At 43.7% G+C, this 20231-nt stretch overlaps 2 protein-coding genes across 3 annotated transcripts in view; both read left to right on the forward strand.

Moving 5' to 3' along the window:
• Window positions 1-87: 87 nt before the first annotated feature.
• The window catches only part of MLH3 (mutL homolog 3), a 59810-nt gene continuing 39666 nt past the window's right edge, over window positions 88-20231 (forward strand). The window contains exon 1 of the mRNA XM_053602403.1: window positions 88-346. Within this exon, the coding sequence (XP_053458378.1) occupies window positions 191-346 (156 nt within the window). The 5' untranslated portion in view covers window positions 88-190. The remainder of the gene's footprint in view (window positions 347-20231) is intronic.
• On the forward strand, window positions 230-20120 carry ACYP1 (acylphosphatase 1). Of its 2 annotated transcripts, none has more exons than XM_053602416.1 (3): window positions 230-346; window positions 11322-11413; window positions 19687-20120. In XM_053602416.1, exons 1-3 carry the CDS (start codon window positions 319-321, stop codon window positions 19900-19902), a joined length of 336 nt encoding a protein of 111 aa, XP_053458391.1. In that variant the 5' UTR covers window positions 230-318; the 3' UTR covers window positions 19903-20120. The 2 variants fall into 2 exon arrangements, with proteins under 2 accessions (XP_053458391.1, XP_053458392.1); XM_053602417.1 differs by lacking the exon at window positions 230-346 and adding an exon at window positions 10671-10962.

The following is a 20231-nucleotide window of genomic DNA, read 5'->3' on the forward strand; positions in this document are numbered from 1 at the left end:
CGCGCAGGCGCAGTCCGCACGCTATGCGGGCGGCCGGGGCAGGGGGTGTGGTCGGCCTGAGTGTCACTTGACCTGGTGTCCCTCCAACTCTGTAGCTCAGTCCAGCCTTGCCCTTGGGGAACAGGGAGGGGCAGAAGAGGTTTTTCTGGGGCTCCAAAATTCAAAGAAGGACTTGAATTTTTCGGAAACGATGCACCCTAGGGCGTGCCGTTCTCTGGCACAGGGCGGAGCCCCTAGCTGTGCCCCCGGGTGGTTGTGCAGCAAGATTCCGGTGTCGCCGGCGTGGCGGGCGCGGGCCTGCAGACTGCCTTGCTTGGCATGCTCGCCTGCTCTGTACAGGCCCCAGGTATGGCTACATACTCTCTCCGGGCTTTTCCCCGCCAGTACTTTAGAACTTGCTGTCAGGGCTTTTTTGCTACGCAGTATCTTTCCGGAATGGTTTTTGCGGCCAATTTAATTATTTTGATATCATAATGTTTTACTCTCACGTGGTAAATCTGGCGGTCTCTACTTAGGACCCAGGAATGACTCAGCCAAAAGTAATGGCGGCAAATTCACAACCAGATCAAAAATAATCAGTATAACTTGGCTTCAACACGAAATGATACTCTATCTTGCTACCATCAGGAGGGTTTATTTATCTTCTTCACACTTCAGTTCGTTTGGGTAAGCTGTTTGGAACAGCCAGTACACTTTTTGCTCCTGGAACTACTCAAAGGATTCATGCACATGGAAAACAGTGTAGACAGCAGTCACATTACAAATTTTACATGTTCAAAGAACTTCCTTGGTGGGCAGTCCTATTTTTTATTCCTTGTTTTCATCCCTCATAGACGGTTCCTCCTCCATATATGCAGTTTCAGAGGGTCCCAGTTACCTCAGCCTCTGGCCTGCCTGTCACCGCTTCTCTCCAGTCTCCCTCTCACTGACTTCCTTCCCTCTCATCTACAAGGACGAAGGTCTTTCTATAAGTTCTCCTGAATTAGTCCCTCCTTTTTTTCCTTTTTCTTTTCTTTTCTTTATTTATTTATTGAGACAGAATCTCACTTTGTCACCCTCGGTAGAGTGCCATAGCGTCACAGCTCACAGCAACCTCAAATTCTTGGGCTTAGGAGAATCTCTGGCCTCAGCCTCCGGAGTAGCTGGGACTACAGGCACCCGCCACAACGCAACCTCTGTCTCCTAAATGCTAGGATTACAGGCATGAACCGGGCCTGGAGCGTGGTGTGACAACTCACAGCAACCTTCAACTCTTGGGCTTAAGCGATTCTCTTGCCTCAGCCTCCCAAGTAGCTGGGGCTACAGGCGCCCACCACAACATCCAGCTATTTTTTGTTGCAGTTGTTGTTTAGCAGGCCTGGGCCTGGCTCCAGCCTGCCAGCTTCAGTGTATGTGGCCAGGCCCCACTCACTGAGCTACCGGGCACTGAGCCATTCCTTTTTGATAGCCTCTAGGAACTGACTCCATCGCTTTATCCCTGCATCTTTTTGACTTCAAGTTGTGCCTTTTCATAAACTTCTTCTCTTTGGTATTAAAATATGCTTAACTTTTCCCTTCAAAACAAACCTTACTTCCCTTGACCTGACACCTGTTATGTTATGGTCCTGTTCATTTCTCCTCTTCTCTACAAGATTTCTTTTCTTCAGGTTTTTAAAAAATTTTCAATTACTATGGGTACATAATAGTTGTATGTCTCTATACAACTATTTGTTGTACCTTTCTAGAGTATACCTTATGTCACCTATAAAGCATACAGTGTGAATTAATCAGGAAAATCGGGTCCATCACTTCAGGCATTTAACATTTCTTTGTGTTAGGAACATTCCAATTTCACTCTTTTAATTATCTTATTTTATTTATTTATTTATTTATTTTTGAGACAGAGTGTCACTATGTCACCCTGGGTAGAGTGCTGTGGCATCACAGCTCACAGCAACCTCAAACTCTTGGGCTTAAGTGATTCTCTTGCCTCAGCCTCCCGAGTAGCTGGGACTACAGGCGCCCGCCACAAGGCCTGACTATTTTGTCATTTGTTGTTTAGCTGACCCAGGCAGTTGTCATTGTTGTTTAGCTGACCCAGGCTGGGTTTGAACCCGCCAGTCTCGGTGTATGTAGCTGACACCGTAACCACTGTGCTATGGGTGCCAAGCCATCTCTAACTATATTTTTGTACCCATTGACGATCCCCACTTTATCCCCCCTCCTCTCGACCTTTCTTTTCTCTGGTAACTGTCATTCTACCCTCTGTTTCCATGAGATCATTTGTTTTTAATATTTAGCTTCCACATATGAGTGAGAATATGTGAGATTTGTCTTTGTGTGCTTGGCTTATTTCACTTAACCTAATGTTCTCCATGTCCATCCGTGTTGTTGCAAATGGCAGGATTTCATTCTTTTCTGGCTATATAATATTCCATTATGTCTGTGTACAATGTCTTTATCCATTCATCCATTGACGGACACATAGGTTGATTCCATATCATGGCTGCAGTAAACATGGGAGTGCAGGTATCTTTTCAATATACTGATTTCCTCTTCTCTGGATATATACCCAGCAGTGGAATTGCTATGTCATATGGTAGTTCTACTTTTATTTTTTTGAGGAATCTCCACACTGTTTTCCATAGTGGCTGCTCTAATTTGTATTCCCACCAACAGTGTATGATGGTTCTCCTTTCTCCCTGTCCTTTCCAGCATTTATTATTGCCTATCTTTTTATTTGTTTGTTTGTTTGTTTTGAGACGAGAGTCTCACTCTATTGCCCAGGCTAGAGTGCCAGAGTGCCATGACATCAGCCTATCTCACAGCAGCCTCGAACTCCTGAGTTCAAGGGATTCTCCTACCTCAGCCTCACAAGTAGCTGGGATTACAGGCACCACCACTTCCCCCTCCCCTGCCCCCAACACGATTGCATGTGGTGAAAATAAAATGGAGTGAGTCAGGCTGAGGCCAACATGACACAGCTGGTCTGGTTGTTTTAGGACCTACCTAACCTTTACCTCCTGTCTCCCATTCTTATTGTTTTATAAATTTAGCTCCTACCCTAAAGATGCCTATCTCAAGTAGTTTAGGTGGATTAATTTAAGACATTAATTTTTGAATTGGAAATGTTGTAATGGATCACTGGGTTATGCTGATTATTATTTTAAATGAGGGTTAATGTGGTCTTTGCTTTGAACTTTTATGTATAAAACTGTGGTTTTGGAAATGGAAGAATAGAACAGTCGTGGAGAGGCTACTCTCACTGTTCTCCAGAATCTCTGGCCTTCTGACAAATAAAGTTTGGTGGACCCATCTCCATCTCTGCATGTTGGCTGACAGGGACAGGTGGCTGGACCCTGTACATTCAATAACACCAGGATGCCCAGCTAATTTTTCTGTTTTTAGTAGAGACCAGGGGGAGAGGGGGCTGTTTTGCTCTTGCTCAGGCTGGTCTCCTAGAACTCCTGAGCTGAGCTCAAGTGATCTCCCGCCTGGGCCTCCCAGAGTGCTAGGATTACAGGTATGAGCCACCATGCCTGGCCTTTTTGATAAAAGCCGTTTTATCAAAAGGCATCTTTAGGGTAGGAGTTAAATTTATAAAACAATAAGAATGGGAGACAGGTAAAGGTCAGATAGGTCCTAAAATAACCAGACCAGCTGTGTCATGTTGGCCTCAGCCTGACTCTTTTTTTTGATAAAAGCCATTTTAACTGTAGGAGATGATACCTCATCCATAAATCTTTTTGTTGTTGTTGTTGTTGTTGTTGTTTTTTGAGATACAGAGTCTTGCTCCGTCACCGAGGCTAGAGTACAGTGGCATCATAGTATAATAGCTTACTGGAACCTCAAACTCCTGGATTCAAGTGATCCTCCTGCCTCAGCCTCTTGAGTAGCTGGAACTACTGTTATGAGCCACAACCACACCTGGGTCATCTGTTTTTAACAGAGACAGAATCTTGCTCTTGCTCAGTCTGGTGTCAAACTCTTAAGCTCAAGCGGCCCTCACACCTTGGCCTCCCAGAGTGCTAGGACTACAGGCATGAGCCACTGCACTGAGCTCATAAGACTTCTTAATAGAAATCTCTATACTTGCTGCTCCTTCTTCGGCATCTCCCTCTTGTTGTCCAGGCCATTGTGGTCTGGCTTCTACCCTGTCCATTTTATCTAACTGCAAGGCTACCATGAGCCAAAGACCAAGGTTTCATTTCGTCAGCCTGTTCATTGACATTATCAATCATTTACTCCCTTTGAACTCTCTTCCCTCTCTCTCTCTCTCTTTTTTTTTTTTTTTGTAGAGACAGAGTCTCACTCTATTGCCACCCGCAGAGTGCTGTGGCATCACAGCTCACAGCAACCTCCAACTCCTGGGCTTAGGCGATTCTATTGCCTCAGCCTCCTGAGTAGCTGGGATCACAGGCACCCGCCACAATGCCCAGCTATTTTTTGTTGCAGTTTGGCCAGGGCTGGGTTCGAACCCACCACCCTTGGTACATGGGGCCAGTGCCCTACCCACTGAGCCACAGGTGCCGCCCTTTTTATTTTTTTTCAGTTGAAACAAAGTCTCACTTTGTCACCCTTGGTTAAGTGCTATGACATCATAGCTCACAGCAACCTCAAACTCTTGGGTTCAAGCAATTCTCTTACCTCAGCCTCCCAGGTAGCTGCGACTACAGGCGCCTGCCACAACACCTGGTGATTTTTTTCTTTTTTGTTTAGCAGGCTTTGGCCGGAGCCCTAACCACTGAGCTACAGGCACCCAGCCCCACTCACTCTTGTGCCCTTTTAGTTTCATCTTTTCGTGTTCCTGTTTGATCTTCTTCCAGGTCTTTGGCACTTATATCTTCTCCCCATCTGCTCTGTAAATTTAGATGTTCCCCTGAGTATTCTTTTTTTTTTTTTTTGTAGAGACACAGTCTCACTTTATGGCCCTCGGTAGAGTGCCGTGGCGTCACACAGCTCACAGCAACCTCCAGCTCCTGGGCTTAAGCGATTCTCTTGCCTCAGCCTCCCGAGTAGCTGGGACTACAGGCACCCGCCACAACGCCCAGCTATTTTTTTGGTTGCAGTTTGGCCGGGGCTGGGTTTGAATCCGCCACCCTCGGCATATGGGGCCGGCGCCCTACGGACTGAGCCACAGGCGCCGCCCTCTCCTGAGTATTCTTATTTCTGATATACAGAAGGTGCAAACAAATATATACACATGTTAAGAAAGGAAAAAACTATTAAAATTTTAACACTCTTCTGCTTTTATTAAAGTCTATTAAAAAAAATTTAACACTCATTATATACCAATAATAAAACATGAGCACAAGTCATGTTTGAGCACCTCTTGTACTTACAGAAGTCAAATGTTACTTGAATATTATAATTTTAATGCATTTTTTTCTTTCTTAAAATGTGTATACCTATTTTTGGCACTCTCTGTATATGCAGTTCCAAACATTCTCTTTCTTAATGACTTCAACAAAATACTAAAATTTCAGATTTACCCTCTGTTTTTATTTATCTAGTTTTGTTATTTATTTAATTGTTTTAGAAACAGAATCTTGCTCTGTCACCCAGCCTAGAGTGGTGTGATTATAGCTCATTGCAGCCTTTAACTCCTGGGTTCAAGCAATCCTCCTATCTTAGCCTTCTGAACAGTTGGGACTACAGGCACATGCAACCATACTTGGCTAATTTTTTTTCTTTCTTTCTTTCTTTTTTTTTTTTTTAAAAAAGAGAGTCCCACTTTGTCACCTTCGTTAGAGTGCTGTGATATCATAACTCACAACAACCTCAAACTCTTGGGCTCAAGCGATTCTCTTGCCTCAACCTCCCAGGTAGCTGGGACTACAGGCGCCCACCACAGCGTCTGGCTGTTGTTGTTGTTACAGTTTGGCCTGGGCCGTGTTTGAACCCGCCACCCTCCTTATATGGGGCTGGTGTCCTACTCACTGAGCCACAGGCGCCTCCCAGACTAATTTTTTTTCTTTTAGAAATGGGCTCTTGGGCGGCTCCTGTGGCTCAGTCGGTAAGGCGCCGGCCCCATATACCGAGGGTGGCGGGTTCAAACCTGGCCCCTGCTGAACTGCAACCAAAAAAAAATAGGGCGGCGCCTGTGGCTTAGTGAGCAGGGCGCCGTCCCCATATACCGAGGGTGGCCGGTTCAAACCCAGCCCCGGCCAAACTGCAACAAAAAAAATAGCCGGGCGTTATGGCGGGCGCCTGTAGTCCCAGCTACTCGGGAGGCTGAGGCAGGAGAATCGCCTAAGCCCAGGAGTTGGAGGTTGCTGTGAGCTGTGTGAGGCCACGGCACTCTACCAAGGGCCATAAAGTGAAACTCTGTCTCTACAAAAAAAAAAAAAAAATAGCTGGGTGTTGTGGCGGGCGCCTGTAGTCCCAGCTACTCTGGAGGCTGAGGCAAGAGAATCACTTAAGCCCAGAAGTTGGAGGTTGCTGTGAGCTGTGTGATGCCATGGCACTCTACCGAGGGCCATAAAGTGAGACTCTGTCTCTACGAAAAAAAAAAAAAAGAAAAAAAGAAAGAAAGAAAGAAATGGGCTCTTGCTGTATTGTCCAGACTGGATACTCCTGGCCTCAAACAATCCTTATGCCCTGGCCACAAAGTGCTGAGATTACAGGTGTGAGCCACTGCACCTGGCTTTTACCTATGTTTAAATGATTGCCAGGTTGGCTTTAGTCCCTCTTTTTAGATTCAGACTCAAATCTCCAAATGCCCATTTAGCACTTTCGCATGATTGCTTCTCAGGAAGTTTGAAGCCAGGAAGACAGACGCAAACTCTCAATCCCCTCTCCCCCCCACCCCACCCCGCAGTTTTTGGCCAGGGCCGGGTTTGAACCTGCCACCTTCAGTATATGGGACTGGCACCCTACTCCTTGAGCCACAGGCACCACCTCCTCAATCTGCTTTTTTTCCCAGAGTTTCCGCCCATGCTCACAGCAGCAATCATCTTCCACTCCTCCCTCTTTCTCTCCTCTTCTGACTGCAGGTTCTACGGAGCTTATTGCTGCAAAGTCTCTTATCTAACCCTTCCTTTACATCTCTACTGCCCCAGGTGAGTTCTTCCTCACTTCTCATGAGGATGGCATCACTCTTCTAACTTCTATTTTTGCCTTCACTATCTGCTGCCCAAACCCACCCTTCCTTCATACTGTTACTAGAATAATCATCCTAAATACTACATCTATCCCCATCCCAGCTTTATTTTAATTGACAATAAAAATTATATATATATTTACAGTATACACATTGGTATTTTGATATATGTATACACAGTGAAATGGTTAAATCAGGCTAATTACTAAATACTTCTGATCCTATCATTTCCCTCCCTTGTGGCTTCTTCTTTAACTATAGAATAAAGTTGAAACACATAATGTAGCTTACATTAGGTCCGGCCTACCTTTCTGGCCTTGACAAACCCCAGAGTCTAGCCTAGTAGGTCTCAACCTTGACTGTATGTTAAGACTACCTGGAAAGCAATATCTGGGGATGAGGCCTGGGCACCGATATTATTAAAAGCTTCCTCACGACAGGTGTGGTAGTTCACACCTATAATCCCACTGTTTTGGGAGGCTTGAGGTGGGAGGATCACTTGAGGCCAGGAGTTCAAGACCAGCCTGGACAACATAGGGAGATACTCTCTCTAAAAAATAAATTAAAAATTAAAAATGAGCCACGTATAGTCCAGCCCTGTGGTCCTAGCTACTCAGGAAGCTAAGACTGGAGGATCACTTAAGCCCACGAGTTCAAGATTACAGTGAGCTATAATCAGGCCACTGAACTCCAGCCTGGATGACAGAGTGAGACCCTGTCTCTAAACAAATAAAAAAAATGCTTCCCCCAAATTCCTAATGTGCAGCCAGGGTTGGAAACCCCTCGTCTAGCCACAGCAGATTACTTGTACTTCTTTACCTGTGGTACTGCCTTACCCCATGCTCCACCGACTGGGAGGTGGTGGGGCATGGCTTTTGTGGGTGTAGATTCTGGACTGACTGCATGAAACAAAATTCCAGCTCCATCACTTACTGGTTGTAGTTGTGTAACTTTGGATTAAATGCCCTTTTCTCCAAAAACCCTTTCCCAATCTTCCCGGTCAGAATTAATCTCTTTGCTCCTTCATAATATTTTCTATCCTTGTTACAGCATAGGGCTGGTTTATGATGAACTCTCAGTGGATTTTCATGAAATTAAATTACCTCACTGTGCATTTTATTGTCATTATTTGCATGTATATTTGTCCCTTACACTAAATTAAAAACTCTTTGAGGAGGCCAGGCACAGTGGCTCATGCCTGTAATCCTAGCACTCTGGAAGGCCGAGGCAGGTGGATTGCTTGAGTTCAGGAGTGCAAGACCAGCCTAAGCAAGAGTGAGACCTTGTCTCCAAAAAAATAGCCATTGAGCAACTATAGTCCCAGTTCCTCTGGAGGCTGAGACAAGGGGATCAGTTGAGCCCAAGAGTTTGAGATTGTTGTGGGCTGTGACACCCTGGTACTCTACCAGAGGCAACAAAGTGAGACTCTGTCTCAAAAAAAAAAATAAAACCAAAAAAACCCTCTTTGAGGGCAAAGATTATATATCATTCATCTTAATATAAAACATCCTATGGTGTTTTATATTAAGACACTCAGTAGGTTTTGGATTCTATAAAGTTTTTTTTTTTTGAGACAGAGTCTCACTTTGCCACCCTTGATAGACTGCCATGGTGTCACAGCTCACAGCAACCTCAAACTCTTGGGCTTAAGTAATTCTCTTGCCTCAGCTTCCCAAGTAGCTGGGATTACAGGCACCTGTCACAACACCCTGCTATTTTTTTTGTTGTTATATTTGCCTTTGTTGTTCAGCAGGCCCAGGCCAGGTTGGAAGCCACCAGCCCCGGTGTATGTGGCCGGTGCCCTAACTACTGAGCTACAGGCACCGAGACTTATTTATTTATTTTTGAGACAGAGTCTCATTCTGTTGCCCCAGGCTAAAGTCCTGTGCTGTCATAGCTCACAGCAACCTCAAACTCCTGAGCTCAAGCAATCCACCTGTTTCAGCCTCCCAGAGTGCTAGGATTATAGGCAAGAGCCTCCACACCTGGCGTCTGAAAAAAATTTTTTAAATGAATTTTAGAGAAAGAAATAACATTAGCCAGGTACTCTGTTATTTTCAAATATTGTCAACAATCCAGCTCACTCACCACTAACCCCCACCCCAGCCCTAAAGTTTTATGATTTTCTAGTGGAGAACATGTGGAGGGATGAATTTCCATGGATATCACTGCAAACCCATATTACATTGCCAAGTCTGCCTGTTCACATTGGGAGTCATCTTATGAAATAGTGTAATGCATACAAGCAAACCACAGAGGAACAATAAACACCACGGTTTCCTTCATACACATTCTCAATCATAAGGGTAGCTGGATTCTGATGTCTACGAATCCACTGTAATTTTAACCATTCTCCTTGAAAATTCCCTTTTCTCAAAATAAATTCATGCAATTTGGTCATCTGGCTTAGATGTACTGATTCAATTGTGATTCTGAAACCCTGAGTTATTTTGCTCTGTTTATTTAGTTATTTATTCAAGCATTATTTGGCATTTTCTTTTTCAGTTTTTTTTTTTTTTTTTGAAGCACAGTTTCAGGCTGTTGCCCTGGGTAGAGTGCCCTGGCATCATAGCTCACAGCAACCTCCAACTCAGGCTCAAGTGATCCTCTTGCCTCAGTCTTTGTATTTTTACTAGAGGTCTCACTTTTTGCTCAGGCTGGTCTCGAACTCCTAAACTCAAGCAATCTACCTGAGGCAATCCACCTGCCTCAGCCTCCCAGAGTGTTAGGATTACAGGTGTGAGCCACCACGCCCGGTCTCCTCCTTCTCTCTCTTTTTTTTTTTTCTCCTTCTCCTTCTCTTCCTCCTCCTCCCCCTCCTTCCCCCTCCTTCCTTTTCTTCTTCTTCTTTTTTTTTTTTTTTTTTGAGATAGAGTCTTCCGGGCGGCGCCTGTGGTTCAAGGAGTAGGGCGCCGGTCCCATATGCCAGAGGTGGTGGGTTCAAACCCAGCCCCGGCCAAAAAAAAGAGATAGAGTCTTCCTATGTCGCCCTCGGTAGAGTTATGTGGCGTCTCAACTCACAGCAACCTCAAACTCCTGGGCTCAAGAGATTCTCTGGCCTCCGCCTCCCAGGTAGCTGGGACTACAGGCGTCAGCCACAACGCCCGGCTATTTTTAAAGACAAGGTCTCGCTCTGGCGGAGGCTGGTCTCGAACCCGAGAGCTCAGGCGGATAGCTCGCCTCAGCCTCCCAGAGTGCTCGGATTACAGGCGTGAGTCACAGCGCCCAGCCAGCATTTTCTAGTATAGTGGTCTCTGGTGGGTAACTTCCAGAAGCCCAGAAAGAGAAATAACCTCCACCCAGAGACCTTCTGTACACTTGTCTGCTCTGCTACCAGTTCCGGATTAGGCATGGTCCCAAATTTGAGGAGAACTGAAAAAAATAAAAAGAAATGTTGTGTGTCCCTTAGTCGATTTATTAATTTATGTTTGATGCTTATTGTCTCCCACTTTCAGAATTTCAGGTCTTCCAGGGAAGGGATCCTGGAAGACCTTAATGTATGTATGCCAATCATCTAGAACAGTGGCTGTCAGTATTCATTGAATGAGTGAACGTATCCCAAGCGCACCTTCTCTTATGCCTTTCTCCACTAGTCAAGGAGAAGAGGGATGCGTTCAGGGATTGAGGAGGGTGAGGCAGGGTTGGGGAGTCCTGAACAGATCCAGACTCCAGGGTCGCTGGGCGCATGACAACTGCGAAGCTCCATCCCTAATTGGTCCGCCGAGGTGATGGGCACGCGAGTCAGCCAAGGAGAAGCCGCGTTCTAAACTTCCGGGCGCGACGGTTTGCGCGGCTCGGGGATCTGTTGGGTTGGTGGTCCCGGCGTGATCCCCGTGGCCTGTGGGGAAGACGAGGAGGCTGAGCCGGGAGAGGACTCCGGGGTATGCCCGTCAGTTCGATTAGTACTGAAATGTTTTGTGCTTTCCTGGCGGACGCTTGGGAAGAGACAGGCTTGGGGAGGGGGCGGGCCCGGGGCTGGGTGTAGGGATGGAATTAATTGGTAAGCAGGTAGATTCCCCGGAAGAGGCCTCGGGGGGCAGTTGCGACCTGAAGCTCCCAGACTGCGGTGTCTGGCTGTTACTTCCCACGTACCCTTACCTTTTCTACTCAGAATTCGAAATTCAGGATCGGGGAGAGGGTCTCAGCGCAGTGGTTAAGGTTGAAGAAGTGTGGGTGTGGTCCTTTCTGGCTCAGGATCGGGGTTCCTGAAATAGTTTTTCACTTTTCTGCTTTCCGACAGGTTTGAGCATGGCACAAGGGGACACCTTAATATCAGTGGATTATGAAATTTTTGGCAAGGTACAAGGGGTGTTTTTCCGCAAGCATACTCAGGTATGTGGCCTACAGGCTCTGGGGACATACCTACGAGATGAGCATGGGAACAGGAGGCATGTTCCTGACAAATATGAAATAGAAGAAGCTGGTATTTGGTACCTGCATGACAGAGAGGTAGTTTTTAGATGAGCATGAAAATGCTGTGCAGTCAGTAAAATAGGATATAAATGGAAGATTTTCCTGCTGCTATTATTGGTGGTGCCTAAGCATCTAGACGCGAATATTAATGAACTTCTTTCCTCCAAGATGAATAGAGAGCTTCCCCAGTTCTCCCAATAGTGGCACCATCAAACCAAGTCACTTTTCTCATAAGAAAGCTAACATTGAACAAAGAGATGGTATTTGGACAAACTGATGCCATTTATGGAGTTTATGTAAATGCATCTCCTGTAGCTGCTGCATTTTCTTTAGACTTCTTTTCATCTTCCTCCAATTCTCCACTTAATTCCTTTCTATTCTTTTTGCCTTTCAAAGAACATTTACCTTTTCCAGCTGAAGGTTTTCTAATTATTATACAAAACATCTTATCCATTCCAGAATAGAAACGCTAAAGATGGAGTCTGGTATTCCTTAAAGGAGTATGTGAGGGAATGAACAACTGTTGGCAGCCTCTGCCTCTGTGTTAGTGTCACAAATCTTCCCTGCACATGCACACAAACAAACGCAATCTCAATTTCCCTTCTGCCTTCTGTATCCGGGTATCAGGCTATTGCCTTCCCCATGTGTCTCCCAACCCCACAGATAATGAGTTAGAACCTTTTAAGTATCCCATTCCTGAGGCTGTAGTACTTGAGATTCAAGGCTGAATCTTTAAAATATGAATGTTAATTGTCAATGTCTATTTTTCTAATGCTTCCCAAATCATTTCTTCCTGTTTCATACTCATGGGAAGTACCTATTGAGAAAAGAAGTGCTGAAAGTCATAGCAAGAGCTATATTCCAGTTAGCTTTGTTGTGATGCAGGGTAAGTTTCTGTGACTTAGTAAATTGAGGTGACAGCTTCAAAGATTAAGCACAGTTGTTGAGGAAAAAAGATGAGATGGTAATATACATAGCATACCTTTCTCTATCTGCCCATCCCCAGTTTACAGAGAGAATACAGAAAAACAAAGATTTTTTCTTTTTTCTTTTCTTTTTTTCAGACAGAGTCTCACTTTTGTTGCCCCTGGTAGAGTGCTGTGGTGTCGTTGCTCATAATTCTTGAGCTCAAGTGATTCTCTTGCCTCAGCCTCCCAAGTAGCTGGGACTACAGGTGCCCACCACAACACCAGGCTATTTTTAGAGATGAGGTCTTGCTCTGGCTCAGGCTGGTCTGGAACCTGTGAGCTCAGGCAATCCACCCATCTTGGCCTCCCAGAGTGCTAGGATTACCGGAGTGAGCCACCACAGCTAGCCTAAAGATTTTTTTCCTGCAAAGAAAATGCCATCTTTTTTCCTTCATTTCCTTTTTTCCTTCATTCCATCCTTTTCCTTCACTCTTTACTATTTATAGTTGTTTATATGTTTATCTTTATACTCGTTTTGTTTTACTACACTCTGTTTGCATGTTAATATCATCTAGCCTCTTAATTAAATTCCAACAGGGACTTTTTTTTTTTTTTGAGACAGAGTCTCACTCTGTTGCTCTGGGTAGACTGCCAGAGCTTGAGCAATCTTCTTGCTTCAGCCTCTTGAGTAGCTGGGACTATAGGCATGTGCCACTACACCCAGCCTATTTTTCTGTTTTTTCTTTTGGCCGGGGCTGGGTTTGAACCCGCCACCTCCGGCATATGGGACCAGCGCCCTACTCCTTGAGCCAGAGGTGCCGCCCTATTTTTCTGTTTTTAATAGAGACAGGGTATCACTCTTGCTTAGGCTGGTCTCAAACTACTGAACTCAAGCAATCCACTCATCTTGGCTTCCCATAGTACCGGGATTATAGGTGTGAGCCTCTGTGCCCAGACTCCAACAGGGACTTTTATTTATTTTTTTTCTCTCTTTTTTTTTTTTCTTCTTTTTGTGGTTTTTGGCTGAGGCTGGGCTTGAACCCACCACCTCCAGCACATGGGACTGGCGCCCCATCCCTTTGAGCCACAGGCACCGCCCAGAGACTTTTATTTAAGTTGAAATATAATTCTGGGCAGCGCCTATGGCTCAGTGGGGAAGGTGCCAGCCCCATATACCCAGGGTGGCGGGTTCAAACCTCATCCCGGCCAAATTGCAACAAAAAAATAGCTGGGCATTGTGGCGGGTGCCTGTAGTCCCAGCTACTAGGGAGGCTGAGGCAAGAGAATTGCCTAAGCCCAGGAGTTGGAGGTTGCTGTGAGCTGTGTGACGCCACGGCACTCTACCAAGGGCGACAAAGTGAGACCCTGTCTCAAAAAAAAAAAAAAGAAAAGAAATATAATTCACATCCCATAAAAGTTCCGCTTTTAAAATGTACAATTCAGGCTGGGCAAGGTGGCTCATATCTGTAATCCTAGCACTCTTGGGAAGCTGAGGTGGGTGGATAGCTTGAGCTTACAAGTTCAAAACCAGCCTGAGCAAAAGTGAGACCCCGTTTCTACTAAAAGAAAAACTGAGGGAAGAGAATCACTTGAGCCAAGAGTTGGACCTTGAGGTATGATGCCACGGTACTCTACCCTGAGCAACAGCTTAAGACTGTCTGAATATATACTGTGTGACTGTATATATACACACACACAATTTAGTGAATTTTATTATATTCACAAAGTTGTGCTCTAACTTGGAACATTTTAATCACCCCAAAAGTCCTCTACCTGTTAGCACTCATTCCTCATTTCCCTAGCCCTGGCAACCACTAACCTACTTTCTGACTCTACAGATTTGTCTATTCTGGAACTTTAATACAAATGGAATCCTACAAATATGGCCTTTTCTGCATTTGGCTCCTTTCACTTAGCAATGTTTTCTAGGTTTATCCATACTGTAGTATGTATCAGTACTTTATTTCTTTTATGGCTAAGTAATATCCTAGTGTATGGATATACCACATTTTACTTATCCAATTTAACAATTGATGGACATCTGAGTTGTTTCCAATTTTTGGCTGTTTGTGAAGTATGGTGCTATGAACATTTATGTGCATATTTGTGTGTAAGCAGTGTTTTCTTTTTTTTTTTTTTGGCCAAGGTTAGGTTTGAACCCACTACCTCTGGCATATGGGGCCAGTGCCCTACCCCTTTGAGCCACAGGCACCACCCGTAAGCAGTGTTTTCAATTCTCTTTGGAATATACAGGTAGGAGTAGATTGCTGGGTCATATGGTAACTCAATATTTCATTCTTTGAGGAACTGCCAACCTTTTCCAAGGCACCAGCTATGTATGAGAATTTTTTTTATGATAGCTATCCTAGTGGATGTGAAATAGTATCTCATTGTGGGTTCTTTTTGTTTGTTTTGTTTTCAGGTATCAATGAATTTTAAAAGATTTAATTCATACAAGGAATGTTCTCCAACCACAGTGGAACTAAACTACATATCAATAACAGATAATGGAAAATCCCAAAATAGCACTTGTTCATAAAATTGTGGAATAGAATATATAGAATATATTCTAATACATAAAATTATATTCTATATAATTTCACATTATATAGAAATTATCATTTTAACCATTTTAAAATAAACAATTCAGTAACCTCAGTAGGTACATTCAAATGTTGTCCTAACATCAACACCATTCATCCACAGAACTCTTTATCTTGCAGAACTGAAATTCTGTACCCATTAAACACTAACTCCTCATTTTCTCCTCCTCTCAGCCCCTGATATCATGATTCTATTTTCCATCTCTATGAATTCAACTACTCCAGATACCCTATGAATTATACAGTATTTGTTCTTTTGTTACTGACTTATTTCACTTAACCTAATGTCCTCAAGTTTCATCCATGTTACATCGTGTCAGAATTTCCTTCAAGACTGAATAATGTTCTCAGTGTGGTTTTGATTTGCCTTCTTCATGACTAATGACATTGAGCACCTTTTCATCAGCTTATTGGCACATGAACTAAGACATTATATGTTTGATCAAGTCATTTGTTCATTTTTTAGTTACCTTTTTATTTTATTTTTATTTATTTTTTTGAGACAGAGCCTCACTTTGTCACCCATGGTAGAGTGCTATGGTGTCATAGCTCACAGCAACCTCCAACTCTTCGGCTCAAGCAATTCTCTTGCCTCAGCCTCCCAAGTAGCTGGGACTACAGGCACTTGCCACAATGCTGGCTATTTGTAGTTGTTGTTTAGCAGGCCTGGGCTGGGTTCAAACCCACTTCCCTTGGTGTATGTGGCCGGTGCCCTAACACTGAGCTACAGGGGCAGAGCTTAGTTTTTCTATTTTTAGTAGAGACAGTGTCTCACTCTTGCTTAGGCTGGTCTTGAACTCCTGAGCTCAAGTGATCTTCCCACCTTGGCCTTCCGGATTGCAAGGATTACAGCTGTGAGCCACTGCACCTGCCCTATTCTCTGTTAACTTCTCTAAACTTATTTCCTTCTATCTGCTTGTTTTGAGTTTAGTTTGCTTTTCTTTTGCTAGTGTCCTAGGGTGGAATTCGAGGCTATTGATTTGAGGGGACTTTCCATTTAGAGGTGGTCATTCTTTTTTTTTTTTGAGACAGAGTCTTACTGTGTTGCCCTGGGTAGAGTGCCATGGTGTCACAGCTCACAGCAAGCTCAAACTCTTGGGCTTAAGTGATTCTCTTGCCTCAGCCTCCCAAGTAGCTGGGACTATAGGCACCCTTCACAATGCCTGGCTATTTTTTTTTTTTTTTTTTTTTTTTTTTTGTGGTTTTTGGCCAGGGCTGGATTTGAACCCGTCACCTCCGGCATATGGGACCGGCGCCCTACTCCTTGAGCCACAGGCGCCGCCCATGCCTGGCTATTTTTTTGTTGTAGTTGCCACTGTTGTTTGGCAGGTCTGGGCTGGATTCGAACCTGCCAGCTCCAGTGTATATGGCTGACGCCCTAGCTGCTGAGCTACAGGCACCGCGCCGGGTGGATTGCTTTGAACTCAGGAGTTTGAGACCAGACTGAGCAAAAGTGAGACCCCATCTCTACTAAAAATAGAAAAACTAGCTGGGTGTTGTGGGCACCTGTAGTCTCAGCTACTTAGGAGGCTGAGGCAGGAGGATTGCTTGAGCCCAGGAATTTGAGGTTGCTGTGAGCTATGATGCCATGGCAGTCTACCAAGGGCGACAAAGTGAGACTCTGTCTCAAAAAAAAAAAAAAAAAAAAAGTCAAATATGGGAGTGTGAGTTTAAAAAAAAAAATTAGGTGACTAAGCAGAAATAGGGTTATGAGATAGAATTGGCTTTTTATAATTTTCTTAGAAAAAACCCATTTACTTGTTTAAATAAATATTCAAAATTGAACATAAATCAGCAACATTATGCCATCATTTAAAAAATGAAAACAGAATTGAGTATAAAAATGAAACCTATGGACGGGGGCACTGTGGCTCATGCCTGTAATCCTAGCACTCTGGGAGGCCAAGGCAGGTGGATTGCTTGAGCTCACAAGTTCAAGACCAGCCTGAGCAAAAGTGAGACTTAGGGCAGCGCCTGTAGCTCAGTGAGTAGGGCACTGGCCCCATATACCAAGGGTGGCGGGTTCAAATCTGGCCTTGGCCAAACTGCAACAACAACAACAAAAATAGACAGGTGTTGTGTTAGGCGCCTGTAGTCCCAGCTACTAGGGAGGCTGAGGCAAGAGAATCACCTAAGCCCAAGAGCTGGAGGTTGCTGTGAGCTGTGATGCTAAGGCACTCTACCGAGGGCGACAAAGTAAGACTCTGCCTCTAAAAAAACAAAAACAAAAAAAAGCGAGACCCTGCCTCTACTGAAATAGAAAAACTGAGGCAAAAGGATTGCTTGAGCCCGAGATTGGAAGTTGCTGGAAGAAACTGTGATGCCACGGTACTCTACCCAGGGCAACAGCTTGAGGAAAATTCCCATTCTCCAAATGGTCAGTCATATTTGGATGTGTTTGTGTTCACTTTCAGGAGTTAAATAACATTGCAATTTAAATATTGATTTGACTGTTAGACCTTCCTGCTCTAAACTGCACTTTTTTGGGTGGCACCTGTGGCTCAAAGGAGTAGGGCGCTGGCCCCATACACTGAAGGTGGTGGGTTCAAACCCAGCCCCGGCCAAAAACTGCAAAAAACAAAAAAAAAAAACTGCACTTTTTTTTTTTTTTTGAGACAAGTGTCTCACTCTGTTGCCCAGGCTAGAGTGCTCTGGTGTCATAGCTCACAGCAACCTTAAACTACTCCTGGGCTCAAGTGATCCTGTGATCCTCTTGCCTCATTCTCCCAAGTAACTGGGACTATAGGCATGCACCACTATGCTTGGCTAATTTTTTCTATTTTTAGGAGAGACTGGGTCTCACTCTTGCTCAGGCTGGTCTAGAACTCCCATGCACCTGCCTCAGTCCCCCAGAGTGCTAGGATTACAGGCGTGACCCACTGCCTGTGCCTGGCTAGCATTCTTCTTTTATGCTATCATCTTTGGCACTTAGCAATGCATGCTATAGCTATTACCTATTTTTCTTCATTCCTTAATTTCCTCTATATCCATTAAACTGTTATTTATTTGACTGGAGTCTCTTTTGTTCATTATGCAAACATGTCTTTGCTTTGAACATAACTGATTTGATGGATACATTAGTTCATCAAACATTGTTTTGCTGTGCAGAATGTTTTCTTTGGCTAACTCCAGCAATTTCCCACATTTACTAGGTTGCTACTCTGGCATTTTGACGTGCAATCATGTTAACTCCCATTTTCTTTTGTAATTCAACACCACCTATTTCTTTTTTTCTTTCTTTTTTTTTTTTTTTTTTGTGTGAGATAGAGTCTTACTTTGTCACTGCTGGTAGAGTGCTCTGGCGTCATAGCTCACAGCAACCTCAGAGCAACCTCATACTCTTGGGCTCAAGCAATGCTCTTGCCTCAGCCTCCCAAGTAGCTGGAACTGCAGGTGCCTGCCACAGCACCCAGCTAGTTTTTTTTTGGAGGCTGGGGTCTTGCTCTTGCTCAGACTGGTCTCAAACCTGTGAGCTTAGGCAATCCACCTACCTCGGCCTCCCGGAGTGCTAGGATTACAGGCATGAGCCACTGCCCTTGACCTCAACACCACCTATTTTGATAGATTAATATTCAATGACTTTTACAATATCTTGATTATATATTTATACAAAAATAAAATTACCTCTAACATTTACTCCCTTTTCTAAATTTAGTCTTGCCACAGTTTAATGACTTAAAGGAAAGAACACTGTAAAGGGTAAGGAAAGAGTCATTACAATGACTAAATGCTGCTTTTTATAAGGTTATTCAACCTTGAAGGCATTGCTGTTAATTAAACAGAAAAAAAGAAAGTCAAGTGAAAACCTAACAGTTATGTAGTGTCATGAAAGTTTCGTGTTCAGAGACTGATCACCAACTGCTTTTCTTTAGAAGGATGACAAAAAGTGGGCTTTAGGAGCAACATAAAGATGTTGTGTTAGACTGTTTCTCTACAGATGAGTTTCCTGGGAAATTGTGAGATACAATTAAATATTTGATACTAAAATAACACCCAAGAGTTTGAGGTTGCTGTGAGCTGTGACATCACGGCTCTTTACCAAGGGCAACATAGTCCAAAACATCATAGGGTGACATAGTGCAAAACATCAATGGAACAGCCATCAAATTGAATCTGTGATATCTGTCCTTAGACACGCAATTTTCTCAAGAAAAATTCATAAAAACCATTCAAGGAAATGATTCTTTAAAGATATAATGAACACTGATTCATCTGGATTTGTTTAGGTGTGGTCCTGGTTAAAGATAAAAGGGAAGGATCAGATCACTTGATGCTTTTTCCATTTAACATACCCAATAGATTCTTGATTAGGAAAAGGGAAAATGAGCAAGATACAGCCCAGGAGCCTAACAACAGTCAGCCTTAAGGGACCATTTTAAAAGTATCTGTTTTGAACTTAATGTCTTTGGTACTTAACCAAATTGGTGCTTAACCAACTTGACCACATATAGAAAAATTCCAGAGCCTGAGTTTTATAGGGTAGGAAGAGGAAATGGAGTCAAGTGACCAACACTTCATGTTAAGATCAGCAATAAGATCCTTCTTGCTGTCTTTCTTTTTTGACTGTTCTGTACAATATCAAATTAGTTCCAGTGGCTTGACTCCAGGCCAAGATTTTGGCAATAAATTGTAGTCTCACTTTGTTCAATCTCACACATCTTTCTCTCTTTTCTTCCTTTAGGCTGAGGGTAAAAAGCTGGGATTGGTAGGCTGGGTCCAGAACACCGACCGGGGCACAGTACAAGGGCAATTGCAAGGTCCGACCTCCAAAGTACGTCATATGCAGGAATGGCTTAAGACAAAAGGAAGTCCCAAATCACACATTGACAGAGCAAACTTCAAAAATGAGAAAACCATCTCAAAGTTGGATTACTCGGACTTCCAAATTGTGAAATAATGGTCTGAATTTAAATTTTTTAAGAAAAACTTCATGGTGGTGGTTTTAGTTTTTATTGTTAATAGAAGTATTGTATGTTCAATATTAGCATTTGTCAGTAAGTTATTTTAGTATCTAATATTTGATTGTCACTGTATTATATGTATGATGGGAGGATTATAACTGTACATAATTCTAATCAATAAAAACGTTAGAACCTTCTGCTTAGGGTTACTTTTTAAAATTTTAAGTGAACTTCCTTTTGGGCAACATAAGAGGCATTCATTCAGGAAACATCTGTGGGAAGAGGATTTGAGGTCATTTTAGAAGTCTGAAAGAAAAAAAGTTAC

Source organism: Nycticebus coucang, chromosome 9 (assembly GCF_027406575.1).
Source record: "Nycticebus coucang isolate mNycCou1 chromosome 9, mNycCou1.pri, whole genome shotgun sequence".
NCBI lineage: Eukaryota > Metazoa > Chordata > Mammalia > Primates > Lorisidae > Nycticebus > Nycticebus coucang.